The sequence below is a fragment of the Podarcis melisellensis genome (genome assembly GCF_964234715.1).
Source record: "Podarcis melisellensis genome assembly, chromosome: 1".
Lineage (NCBI taxonomy): Eukaryota > Metazoa > Chordata > Lepidosauria > Squamata > Lacertidae > Podarcis > Podarcis melisellensis.
Genome location: NC_138528.1, coordinates 124,697,076 through 124,709,640, shown reverse-complemented (window position 1 = coordinate 124,709,640; position 12,565 = coordinate 124,697,076). Strand labels below are relative to the sequence as shown.

Genomic DNA, 12,565 nt, shown 5'->3' with positions numbered 1-12,565 from the left:
ACTATGAATTGTGCTCGGAAACGTACTGGGAGCCAATGCAGATCTCTCAGGACCGGTGTTATGTGGTCCCGGTGGTACACCTGTAATTCTTGCATTGGCATCTCTTCAGAAAAGCAGGTGTTCACTGCCACCTCTACAAAGAAATCTGTTTTTCTACTCTTTATCTAACTTTGAGGAATTGTGGTGAGCCTTACTGGTCATGTGAAACTACTCTTCTTCTGTTACAGATAGGGTACATTGTACTGGGGACATGATGCATTCATTTGGCACTTACCTGTTTCCTTTCTTGAAACAGGTCCTTCAGGTGTGGGAGTGAATGAGCTACGGCGGCGGCTTATTGGTATAAACCCTCATCACTTTCAAAGTGCCGTGCCACGTACGTGACATTTTTCATGTATCCTTCATTCTAGCAGTAGGAGGAGAGGGGAAGCTTTGCCAAAAGGTTTCATCCAAGTACACTGGTACCTTGGTTCTCAAACTTAATCCGTTCCAGAAGCCTGTTCCAAAACCAAAGCGTTCCAAAACCAAGGCTCGCTTTCCCATAGAAAGTCATGCAAAATGGATTAATCCGTTCCAGACTTTTAAAAACAACCCTTAAAACAGCAATTTGACATGAATTTTACTATATAATGAGACCATTGATCCATAAAATGAAAGCAATTATCAATTTACTGTACTATAAAATAAATAAAACAGTATTGTAGATGATTAAAATAAAAATTTAAGAAATTTCTTACCTGCACTGATGATAGTCATTGTTTGGATGGGAGACTTTTATCCATTTCCGCAGTCACACAAACCATCAATCAATCAATCAGTAGCTGAACTGGGATCCACACAGTCACAAAAACAAATTAACTGAAAAAGCCTCAAAACAAAAAATGCAAAATAAATAGCAAAATAAAAGCACCAAATATACACTCCAAATATCTATCACCTCAGAACACTGCAATCAGAAACGGAAGGCTTGAATTACAATGGGGGGAGGGATTAGCAGCACAACAGGAAAAACAGGGGGACTCAAAACAGAGCACGTTCGGCTTCTGGAAAAAAAGTTCAAAACCCAGAACACCTACTTCTGGTTTTGCAGCCTTTATGTTCCAAGTTGTTCGTGAACTAAGCTGTTCGAAAACCGAGGTACCACTGTAATTATTTACCAGGGAATTAACAGGTTTATAACAGGGCTGCCATTTTTTTTTCTTTTTAAACAGACACAACTCGTGCTCAAAAGAGCTATGAAGAGAATGGCCGAGAGTACCATTATGTGTTGAAGGAAACCTTTGAAAATATGGTATACGGTCACAGGTAATCCTTAGATTTACATTTCTTGCCCTTTCTCCTTATGTTTCAAAATCATGTGGTCGAGCACCAGGACTAACAGTCAGTGGAGTGAAGTACAGTGGTACCTCGGGTTAAGAACTTAATTCGTTCCAGAGATCCGTTCTTAACCTGAAACTTTTCTTAACCTGAAGCACCACTTTAGCTAATGGGGCCTCCTGCTGCTGCTGCGCCACCGGAGCACAATTTCTGTTCTCATCCTGAAGCAAAGTTCTTAACCCGAGGTACTATTTCTGGGTTAGTGGAGTCTGTAACCTGAAGCGTATGTAGCCTGAAGCGTATGTAACCTGAGGTACCACTGTACTGCTTTATAAATACCGTATTTTTCGCCCTATAGGACGCACTTTTCCCCCTCCAAAAATGAAGGGGAAATGTGTGTGCGTCCTATGGGGCGAATGCAGGCTTTCGGTGAAGCACCGACCCCTCTCGCTCTCCAGGCTTCCCGCAGCTCTCCACAAGCAGCGGGAGCGCTCCCGCTGCTTGCGGAGAGTTGCCTGCATGCCGAAGCCTGCGCGCGCTGAGCTCAGCGCGTCCAAGCTTCACGGACCTCTCCGCAAGCAGCGGGAGCCAGCGCTGGGCTCCCACGGCTTGCAGAGAGCTGCCTGTTTTCCCTTCCCCCCCCTGTTTTTTCCCTTTATTTCCCCCCCAAAAAACTAGGTGCGCTTTATTGGACGGTGTATCATATAGGCGAAGAATACGGTACTTCTCAAGCTCTCCAGGGCCAAACTAAGCACAAGAGGACATTGGCAAGTCTTAAAGCAGCGTTTCCCAAACTTGAGTCTCTAGCTGTTTTTGGACCCATCATCCCTAGCTAGCAGGACCCTGTGGTCAGGGATGATGGGATCTGTAGCCCCAAAGCAGCTGAGGACCCAAGTTTTGGAAACCCCGGCTTAAAGCAATGGAGTGCAGTGCGAGGTAAGATGCACGATGTTCCTTTTATTTGAACTTGAAATATACACGGAGTTGCATAGTGATTTCATGCTCTTTATTGCAGCTCATAAAACAGTGAGTGAATCCGCTGCCCCCAAAACCTCAGGCTTTATATACATTATTTACACAATGAGTCCCATCTGATTGGCTGATTCTGCTTCTCTCCTGGGGTCTGATTGGGCTGCTCCTGCAGGCCAATCAGGTTGTTGCATTCTTGGATTCTACCTGCTTGTTGTTCTAGGATCCAAGCTTAGTACATAACAGAGCTCATGATAATTTCCAGACCGTGCATTTCCAATAGCTTTCTGCTGATATCCTCTGACTTTTTATAGCACAAATGTTCCAGAGGGACGGGGCGGGGGGAGAAGGTTGTCCAGCTATCGTCGTGCTACAGTGCAAAAGTTCCCCTCCAGTCAGTTGCAGTGCAGCAATACTAGAGAAGCGATGCAGAACATAATAATAATAATAATAATAATAATAATAATAATAATAATAATAATAATAATAATTTTATTTATACCCCGCCCTCCCCAGCCAAGGCTGGGCTCAGGGCGGCTAACAAGCAATAATAAAAACAAGTTGAATGAATACAACTGAAAAACAAGATTGAAATACAACATTAAAATATTGAAACATTAAAATATTAAATGTAGCCTCATCACAGGAGGAGAAAGGAAAAAGAAAAAAGAAAGAGGGGGAGGGAATCAAATTGGCTCCAAGCCAAAGGCCAGGCGGAACAACTCTGTCTTCCAGGCCCTGCGGAAAGAAATCAGATCCTGCAGGGCCCTGGTCTCATGAGGCAGAGCGTTCCACCAGACCGGAGCCAGTGTTGAAAAGGCCCTGGCTCTGGTTGAAGCTAATCTAACTTCCTTAGGGCCCGGGACCACTAGGGTATTGTTATTTATGGACCTTGAGGCTCTCCGTGGGGCATACCGGGAGAGGCGGTCCCGTGGTACAAGGGTCCTAGGCCGTGAAGGGCTTTAAAGGTCAAAAGCAACACCTTAAATCTGACCCTGTACTCCACCGGGAGCCAGTGCAGCTGGAAAAGCACTGGGTGAATATGCTCCCATGGCTGAGACCCCGTGAGGAGCCTCGCTGCAGCATTCTGCACCTGCTGGAGTTTCTGGGACAGAATGACGTGAGATTGTGCCGCCGCCAGTGCACTATTGCGGCATCGGCGACATGTTGCAGAATACAGCAGCAAAAAACAAAATACAAGTTCTGGTGGGACCCCGGAAGGAAATGTTTTTGCTACCCTCCCCGACACATTTTGTTCACCTGAAGCACAGGGTGTGAAGGTTTTAAATACCTTTTGCTTGAAGCCGGCCCCTCTCACCTTGCCCGTCTCCTCCTCCCTTGTTGATTGCATTTGCAGAATGATGGAGTATGGAGAGTACAAGGGGAATCTCTACGGCACGAGCATTGATGCCGTACGTGCAGTGCTTGATGAAGGGAAGATCTGCATAGTGGACTTAGAGCCTCAGGTGAGTCATGGAGAAAATAATGTTACCGTCTACAGGTCATGTGCAAAGCTCCTTGGTTCCGTATTTGGAGACTAGGGAGAATCTGAAATGAAATTTGAAATAAAGGTGGTCTGGAGCACAAATACAAATATGACAAGGCTAGGGGTGAGTAATATCCATGTATATAATTATACGTCGGTAATCATGATTTTTTTGGTAAGGGGCGCAGGTGGCGCTGTGGGTTAAACCACAGAGCCTAGGACTTGCCGATCAGAAGGTCGGCAGTTCAAATCCCCGCAACGGGGTGAGTTCCCGTTGCTTGGTCCCTGCTCCTGCCCACCTATCAGTTCGAAAGCATGTCAGAGTGCAAGTAGGTAAGTAGGTACCACTCTGGCGGGAAGGTAAACGACGTTTCCATCCGCTGCTCTGGTTCGCCAGGAGCGGCTTAGTCATGCTGGCCACGTGACTCGGAAGCTGTACGCCGGCTCCCTTGGCCAAGAAAGTGAGATGAGCGCCGCAACCCCAGAGTCGGCCACGACTGGACCTAATGGTCAGGGGTCCCTTTACCTTTACCTAATCATGATTTAATTCTGTTTGAAAATTAATATGGCATTGCTACCGAAGGATGCCTGGACTGCGAATGGTCAGTAATACTATTTTTTTTGTTGCAGGCGTTCTTTAATGACTTTAAACTGCAGAGAGGATAGATCCAGTCCTGTTGGAGTCAGTGCATATTCATATTTGAATTGTAGCCTCTGTCTTTTAAATATACAGTTATTTTTAATCAGAATAAAACTTGAAAAAGGCAAATGCATTTATCTTGTGTGAATGCAACGCATCAAGTTGAAATGGCCATGGGGTTTTTTGTATTGTATTTTTCTCTTTCAGAGTATTCCACTGGCTCGTACTCATGAACTGAAGCCCTACATTATATTTATTAAGCCATCAAGCTTGAGCTGTATGAAGCAGTCCAGGAAAAATGCTCGGATGATCACAGACTACTATGTGAATATGAAATTTAAGGTGAGAGAAGGGGAGGAGAGAGGTGGGGATGGATTGATGTGATATAGTGTGAAACCCAACCACCTCCTTGATATGCCTTTGTATGCAAAATATCTTCAAATCCATGCTGCGAAGAAGATAATCATTTCAATTTTATGGAGGATATGGGGGGGGGCGACTCTGAAATAGTGAAATCCCTAAAATTACCCTGACAATTAAGCTTGAAGTCAGATCTGAAGTCAATTAATCCAAGTCCACTGTTACACACACTAGTACTCTTTAACTTTTAAAAGCCTCATATTTATCACATCACACATTTTTAAAAAACCTCTTTGGGTCAACATTGTGGGAGTAAAAGAATTCTGACATTTAGAGGTTTATGTTTTATTGTGTTTTGAATATTTAGTTGGGAACTACCCAGAGTGGCTGAGAAAACCCAGTCAGATGGGTGGATGATAATAATAATAATAATAATTATTATTATTTAATAGTTTTATTTGGCCTCTTTAAATATGGTTATGCCTCCCTCTTTGTAGCCTACCCAGCAGGAGAATCTTGATTTCTGTGTCTCCCTTCTCCAATATTCAGTTCTTCCTTTTTTTTTCTTGAGTCTAGTTCAAATACAACAGCAGGGAGAGTGTTTAGGATAGAGTCTAAACCACAGAGTCTAGGACTTTCTCATCAGAAGGTCGGTGGTTCGAATCCCCATGACGATGTGAGCTCCCGTTGCTCGGTCCCTGCTCCTGCCAACCTAGCAGTTCGAAAGCATGTCAAAGTGCAAGTAGATAAATAGGTACCACTCTGGTGGGAAGGTAAACAGCGTTTCCATGCGCTGCTCTGGTTCGCCAGAAGCAGCTTAGTCATGCTGGCCACATGACCCGGAAGCTGTACGCCGGCTCCCTCGGCCAATAAAGCGAGATGAGCGCCGCAACCCCAGAGTCTGTCATGACTGGACCTAACGGTCAGGGGTCCCTTTACCTTTACCTTTACCAATACATTACAACCTCGCAGCACCTGTATGGACGTGCCATTTGTGAAAGCCAGCTCCACAATTTCATTCAGCAATTGTGGTTTGTGTGATTTGCAGGTCTTCAGACTGGGTTTCCACAACCACACTAATCACGGCAGCCAAGTAGACAGCCCCATGTGGAGGTGCTATTAGCACACATGCTTGTTCTGTATTACTAGACTCAAGAAGAACACAGCTATCAAAATGGGCATTAGATTAGCACTCTATTCAGCCGATATTGAAAAGCAGAATGGAAGTTGTAGTTCATGAACAATTTTGAAGTACAACTGGACTCTTATCTCTTTATGGATACATGTTGAAGGTTTATGGATTTTATTTACACCAAGTTACAATTTTTACACAGGTACAGTATACAGTGGTACCTCGGGTTAAGTACTTAATTCGTTCTGGAGGTCTGTACTTAACCTGAAACCGTTCTTAACCTGAAGCACCACTTTAGCTAATGGGGACTCCTGCTTATGCCGGGCCACTGGAGCACAATTTCTGTTCTCATCCTGAAGCAAAGTTCTTAACCTGAGGTACTATTTCTGGGTTAGCGGCGTCTGTAACCTGAAGCGTATGTAACCCGAGGTATCACTATACACTGATCTGTCGAATAAAAAAAAATTCTGTGCAGTTTTCTGACTTCTTACCTTGAGAAATGTTAAGAGTAGTCACCCCGTTGGTCTTGAAATATTATTCGCCATGCCTATAAGCTCAAGTTCTGCCTTGAGCTTCTTGTTGCTTTGCTCTCTATAGGAAGAAGATCTGCAGGAGATGGAAGAGTCAGCTAAGAAAATGGAAGCTCAGTTTGGTCAGTTCTTCGATCACGTGATTGTGAACGACAATTTACAGGAGGCTTGCATGCAGCTACTGTCAGCTGTGCGCCGAGCGCAAGATGAGCCCCAATGGGTCCCGGCGACGTGGATATGCTCAGAAAACCAGCCATAATTATCAGAGCTATACAGTTCCACAAAAACGATAGTTCATGTCTCACAGCATTCATAACCATAATGCTGGGATTGCCAGAGAGAACATCTCATTCTTCGCAGGGAATTTTGGAGAGGATTAGGCAAAAAGCTAAATTAATGTTTGGTGTGGCATTCTTAAGCATTGTATGTTCAGTAACATTAATTTTGTACCAAAAAAATATATGTTGCTTTGTTGTAGTGTAAGAATATAATGGTTAAGAATAATAAAAGAATATATTTTGTTGCATTTATTTGTGTGACCCAGCTGCATTAATCTAATCAGAATGTCTTTTATTTGTAGCATTTTGATTGCTTTCTCTCTCTCTCTCTCTCTCTCTCTCTCTCTCTCTCTCTCTCTCTCATAGTCAAAAAATTCAAGGATCCATCCAACAATTAATTTTCCGGTGATTTTGAGTTGGGAGCAGTCTTTGTTATTGATTTATGGCAGGGTTGTCTGGCAAGAATTGCAGTCTCTGCTAACATGACAGTGGAGAACTGGCAGCAGAGTTCTGGCCTCACTCGGGCATGGCTGAGCTTTTGTGACACCATTTGAATTTCACTTCAGCAGCTTACCAGTGTGAGAGCCAGTGTGGTGTAGTGGTTAAGAGCGGTAGATTCGTAATCTGGGGAACCGGGTTCGCGTCTCCGCTCCTCCACATGCAGCTGCTGGGTGACCTTGAGCCAGTCACACTTCTCTGAAGTCTCTCAGCCCCACTCACCTCACAGAGTGTTTGTTGTGGGGGAGGAAGGGAAAGGAGAATGTGAGCCGCTTTGAGACTCCTTCGGGTAGTGATAAAGCGGGATATCAAATCCAAACTCTTCTTCTTCTTACCGTATTTTTCGCTCTATAGGACGCACCCGACCATAGGACGCACCTTGTTCTAGAGGGGGAGAATAAGAAAAAAATATATATCCCCCTCTCTGCTCAGCGCCCCTTCAGCGAAGCGGCAGGAGAAACGGAGCCCCTTCCATTTCTCCTCCCGCTTTGCTGAAGGGGCACTGTGCAGCTCTCCCTCTCTGCTGAAGCCAGGAGAGTCTTGCTCTCCCGGCTTCAGCAAAAGGAACCCGAAGCCTTCAGAGCGCAGCGCGAGTTCCCGCTGCACTCCAAAGGCTTCAGGAGGCTATCCCTGAAATCTGACGTTCTGCAATTTACTCAAAAATGGTGCCAAACTCTTGCAAATGCTCCCCTGAGTGGTTTTTGGGTGGAAACAGAAGGCTTTTTATCATCGGAATCTTGGACATCGATCTGCCGTGACACCTGATTACTTTATGATCGTCAATCAGCAGTTTATAACGGGTCCGGCACACTTCTTCAAAGCTGCGCCACTGTTGCTCCCTTCAGGTCACGGCTTAGCAGAGTAGAACACACAGCGGTGTAAAGCAGACTTACTTCCTTCTTCTGGCAAGCACAGACAGACAGCTCCGTCTATTTACAGCTCTTTATTAAAACATTTCAGCTACAAAAACCGGGGCTTCTTTCAGCCATATCCAAAGGCACGTCTTTCTCTCTCACAGATACACAGAGAGAAGTGAAAGTACAGGGAAAAACTCCTCCTCCTTAGCTTCTAAAAGCTTCTGTCTCCTCCCAGCTTACGTCTGACGTCGGAATGTGACGCACACTCAGAACCCTTAACCATTTACGTTCTGAACACTCACACGGAATAATAATTAGCCCTCGACATCTGAACTTTCGGAAAAACCAAAAATCCCAAAGCCACGCGGTCACAATTTCAGCAAAAATCTGACATTCTGCAATTCTCTCAAAAATAGTGTGAAACTCTTGCAAATGCTCCCCTGAGAGGTTTTTTGTTGGAATCAGAAGGGTATTTATCATCGGAAAAAGAATTAGCCCTCGACGACTGAACTTGTGGAAAGACCTTTTTTAAAAAAAATCCTTAAGTCGCGCATGTCAGGGAGAGGCAAACGTGGTAAGAGCTAAGGGGAGAGACCAGCACTTATAGAGAGCCGAAAGAGATAATTAGTAGTCTGTCGTCTGGCAGCGAAGAGGAGGCAGGCAGGGGGGGAGGCTGAGCCCGGAACTAGTCATTCTGTAAACGAAGGAAATCAGAGGCGGGGTTTCCACAGACTTGCATGTTGGACAAAAAAAAGTAAAAAGAAACCAGACACGGCATCTTTCAAGACAGGGTCGGACATGCTTTGAAGCACTGGAGATGTTCTTTTGAACTTTGTAAATAAATCAAAGAGATTGTAACGCAGCGAGCCTGGAGTCTATGCCGGCTTGGCAGCACAAACCTCTTGGCAGCACACAGTCTATGCCGGCTTGGCAGCACACACCTCTCACAGCATGCCGTGTCACTAATTGCTGCTGAAAAGCTGGTGGAATAAGGAATAAGCCTCAGAATGGAGAAGGAGGTCTTGGAGCTGAGAAAGAGAAATGTCGCTCTGGAACAGAGATCATCCGACTTGCAGACCCGTTTGGAAGAAGCCAGAGCTGCTCAGAGAGGACCCACAGGTGGGCTATCAGCAGATGGGGGCCAGCAAGTGTGGGTGGAAAGGTTCCATGGTGACCCGGAAAGTTACTTGGATTTCAAAACCGAGATGGGATATTTTTTAGAGCTTGAATCGGCTAAGTTTTGGGATGATGCCCAGAAAGTTGCTCACATAATTAGACACCTGGCTGGAGGGGCTAGAAGTTGGATCCGGCCGTTAATAGCCTTGAATAATGAAGCCCTCAGTTTTGGCAAGCTATGGACTTTATCTATGCAGATCAAAGTTTAATTGACAAGGCGCAGGAGGAGCTTTTGGCTTTGAAACAAGGCAAATCCACGGTACGCAGTTACTGGTCAGAATTCACTATGCTCGTGCAGAAACTGGATTGGGATTTAGAGTCAGATCCTGTACAAGCTTTGTTTAAAAATGGACTGAACCCAGAAATTAAGGACGAGCTTGCAAGGGGCACCCGCCCTAAAAATATGGGTGAATTAACGAAGGCTGCTCTTGCGGTGGGTTTGAGACAGGAAGCCAGATGGCGGGAAAAGAAGCAAGGCAGAGAGCGGAGTTTCCATGGTGACCGCATTCTTGAAATGCCTGAAGCTGCCTCAGAACGTCAACAAGAGCAGGAGCCCATGGAGATAGGCACAGCCCGGGTGCGGGAGAGTTTGAAAGCACAACGGTCGGGAGGGAAGGAGAAAAAAGACTGGCAAGCGGCAAAAAGATGTTTTGTGTGTCAGAAGACTGGGCACTTTGCCAGAGTGTGTCCAGAGTGTCGTAACTGGCAGGAAATGGTGGGGGCCACCCAACAGGCAGAGGAAGCCCAGCCTTCGGGAAACGAAAAAGTCTGGCTGGTGGTGGACCGGGGCAACAGCCAGGTGGGAGCAACACCGAAAGTCCTCGGCTTGAGCACCCCAAAGCAAGCATAGTGTTGAAGGTGGTCCTAGAACTCCCAAATGGCCAGGCGGTGGAGGAGTTGGCGTTAGTTGATTCTGGTGCTTCAGCGTCCTTTTTTAGCAAGGGGTTTGCAGCGCAGCACCAACTGAACCTGAGGCCTTTGGATTTTCCGCTGCAAGTGACCACAATTGATGGAAGAGAACTGCTGGGAGGTGAAGGGACGCATTGAACACCTCCGATGCGGATGAGGGTGTCTACCCACTCCGAGGTCATCGCCTTTCACGTGGCCACACTGGCGGGTCTGCCTATCATATTGGGCATGAGCTGGTTGGCTTTGCACAATCCGGTGGTTTCCTGGCATCAACGGTCCCTGATGTTCGGTTTGACGCACTGCATGGAGAACTGCCTGGCTCAAGGGCAACCTCAACAAAAGTAGGGCAGGAGGGCAGCAGCATGCAGAGCGGGGACGACTGAGATCCCGTCGTGTTACAGGGATCTAAAGGAGGTGTTCAGCAAGAAAGAGGCTGACGCGTTGCCACCGCATTGACCATATGATTGTCAAATCAACCTGGTGCCGGGGGCCACGTTGCCTGTGGGAAAGACCTATTCCATGTCGGAGGGGGAGATTAAGGACCTAAGGGATTTTATTGAGAAAAATCTAAGAAGGGGGTTCATCAGGGAGTCCAAGGCGGCAGGGGGGAGCCCCGTTTTCTTCGTGGACAAGAAATCAACTAAAGAAAGGAGGCTTGTAGTGGACTTTAGAACCCTGAACAGCCTGATGGAACCAGTGGATTTCCCAATGCTGAGGATCGACGATGTTCTGGCCCGGGTGCGCAAAGGGAAGATTTTCACCAAGCTGGACCTCCGGGGGGCATACAACCTCATCCGCGTGCGAGAGGGGGATGAGTGGAAGACCACCATGTTCACACCGCTTTGGGCGTTTGAGTATCTCGTCATGCCCTTCGGTTTGGAGTGCGGAAGTCACTGTTTCCAAGCCTTCATGCACCACATACTAGGACCTTTGCTGTACCAGAACTGTGTTTGCTTTTTGGACGACTTGCTAGTGTACTCCGAAGACGAGAAACAGCACGTAAAGGACGTACGTCAGGTCCTGAGCAAATTTAAGGAGCATCGCTTGTAGGTCATGCTGGAGAAATGTCAGTTCCACGCAAAGGAAGTCGAATTCCTGGGGTACCGGCTGTCGGACCAGGGTTTGGCCATGGATCCGGAGAAAGTGAAGGCGGTGGTGGAATGGGAGAGTCCCAAGACCAGGAAAGATGTTCAGCGTTTCCTGGGTTTCAGCAATTTCTACAGGAAATTCATCAAGGATTTCGCAAAACTGACGGCGCCCATAACGGATTGTCTCAGTGTCAAGAAAAGGTTTCAGTGGACGCAGGCGGCCCAAGAGGGGTTTGAGAAGCTTAAGAGGGCTTTCGCTTCGGAGGAGCAACTGATCCACATCGACCCTGCTCAACCACTACGTGTGGAGACAGATGCGTCGGATTGGACAATTGGGGTGGTGCTGCTGCAGCCAGATCAAAAGGGGGAGTGGCGGCCGTGTGCCTTTTTTTCGTGGAAACTGAATAAATCGGAGCAGAACTACACCATCTATGATAAGGAATTGCTTTCGATCGTCACTGCTTTCAAACAATGGAGGCACTTCCTGATTGGGGCAAAGCACCAAATTTTGGTGTGCGCTGACCACAAAAATTTGGAGTATTGGCGTACGGCACAGGTGTTGTGCCAGAGACAGATAAGATGGGCAGAGTTCTTTGCCAACTTCAACTTTAAGATCCAATATGTGCTGGGAGAGCAGAATGCGAGGGCGGATGCGCTCTCCCGGAAACCCGAGTATATGACAGGAGAAGGGCCTCCGGTGGCAAGACTGATTTTCCCCCAGAGCAAATGGATGTGTGGGGGAACGTTAGTCAAGGACGGCGAACTAATGCAACTTCTCAGAGACGATGACTTTGCCAGACAAAAGATGGGGGAGTTAAGAGGAAAAGGTGCCGAGGGGGGTTTTGAAGTGAAAGGGGGGCTCCTGTACCATAGGGGGGGCTTGTATGTTTCAAGTGAAAACCTTCAGGGCAATTCTCAAGCAACTCCACGACAGCTGCACGGCAGGGCATTTTGTACAGCATAAGACCATGCTACTGGTCACATGGGAATTTTGGTGGCCAAGGGTGAGACAGGACGTAAAGGAATATGTGTGAGGGTGTGACACATGCCAGAGGGCCAAAGGGGAAAGGGCGGCACCAGCGGGGTTGCTGGAACCGTTGCCGACACCAGGAAAGCCGTGGGAGGTGGTAGGGGTGGATTTTATCACTGATCTGCCCAGATGTAAGGGTAAGACCGCTATCATGGTGGTGGTGGATCTCCTGACCAAAATGTGCCATTTTGTGCCCTGTTCGCATGCCGTTACAGTGGAAGAAACAGCCAAGCTGTTTGTAGAGCAGGTGTTTAGGTTGCATGGGGTACCTGCACGGGTGGTTTCAGACCGAGGG

At 46.9% G+C, this 12,565-nt stretch overlaps 1 protein-coding gene across 9 annotated transcripts in view; it reads left to right on the top strand.

Annotated features, from left to right (window-relative positions):
• The window catches only part of MPP4 (MAGUK p55 scaffold protein 4), a 41,918-nt gene extending 34,958 nt beyond the window's left edge, over window positions 1-6,960 (top strand). For all 9 annotated transcript variants that reach the window (XM_081923478.1, XM_081923477.1, XM_081923485.1 and 6 more), the window contains 5 exons: window positions 296-376; window positions 1,212-1,305; window positions 3,644-3,752; window positions 4,620-4,754; window positions 6,502-6,960. In XM_081923478.1, the coding sequence (XP_081779604.1) occupies window positions 296-376; window positions 1,212-1,305; window positions 3,644-3,752; window positions 4,620-4,754; window positions 6,502-6,693 (611 nt within the window). In that variant the 3' untranslated portion in view covers window positions 6,694-6,960. The remainder of the gene's footprint in view (window positions 1-295; window positions 377-1,211; window positions 1,306-3,643; window positions 3,753-4,619; window positions 4,755-6,501) is intronic.
• Window positions 6,961-12,565: the final 5,605 nt, after the last annotated feature.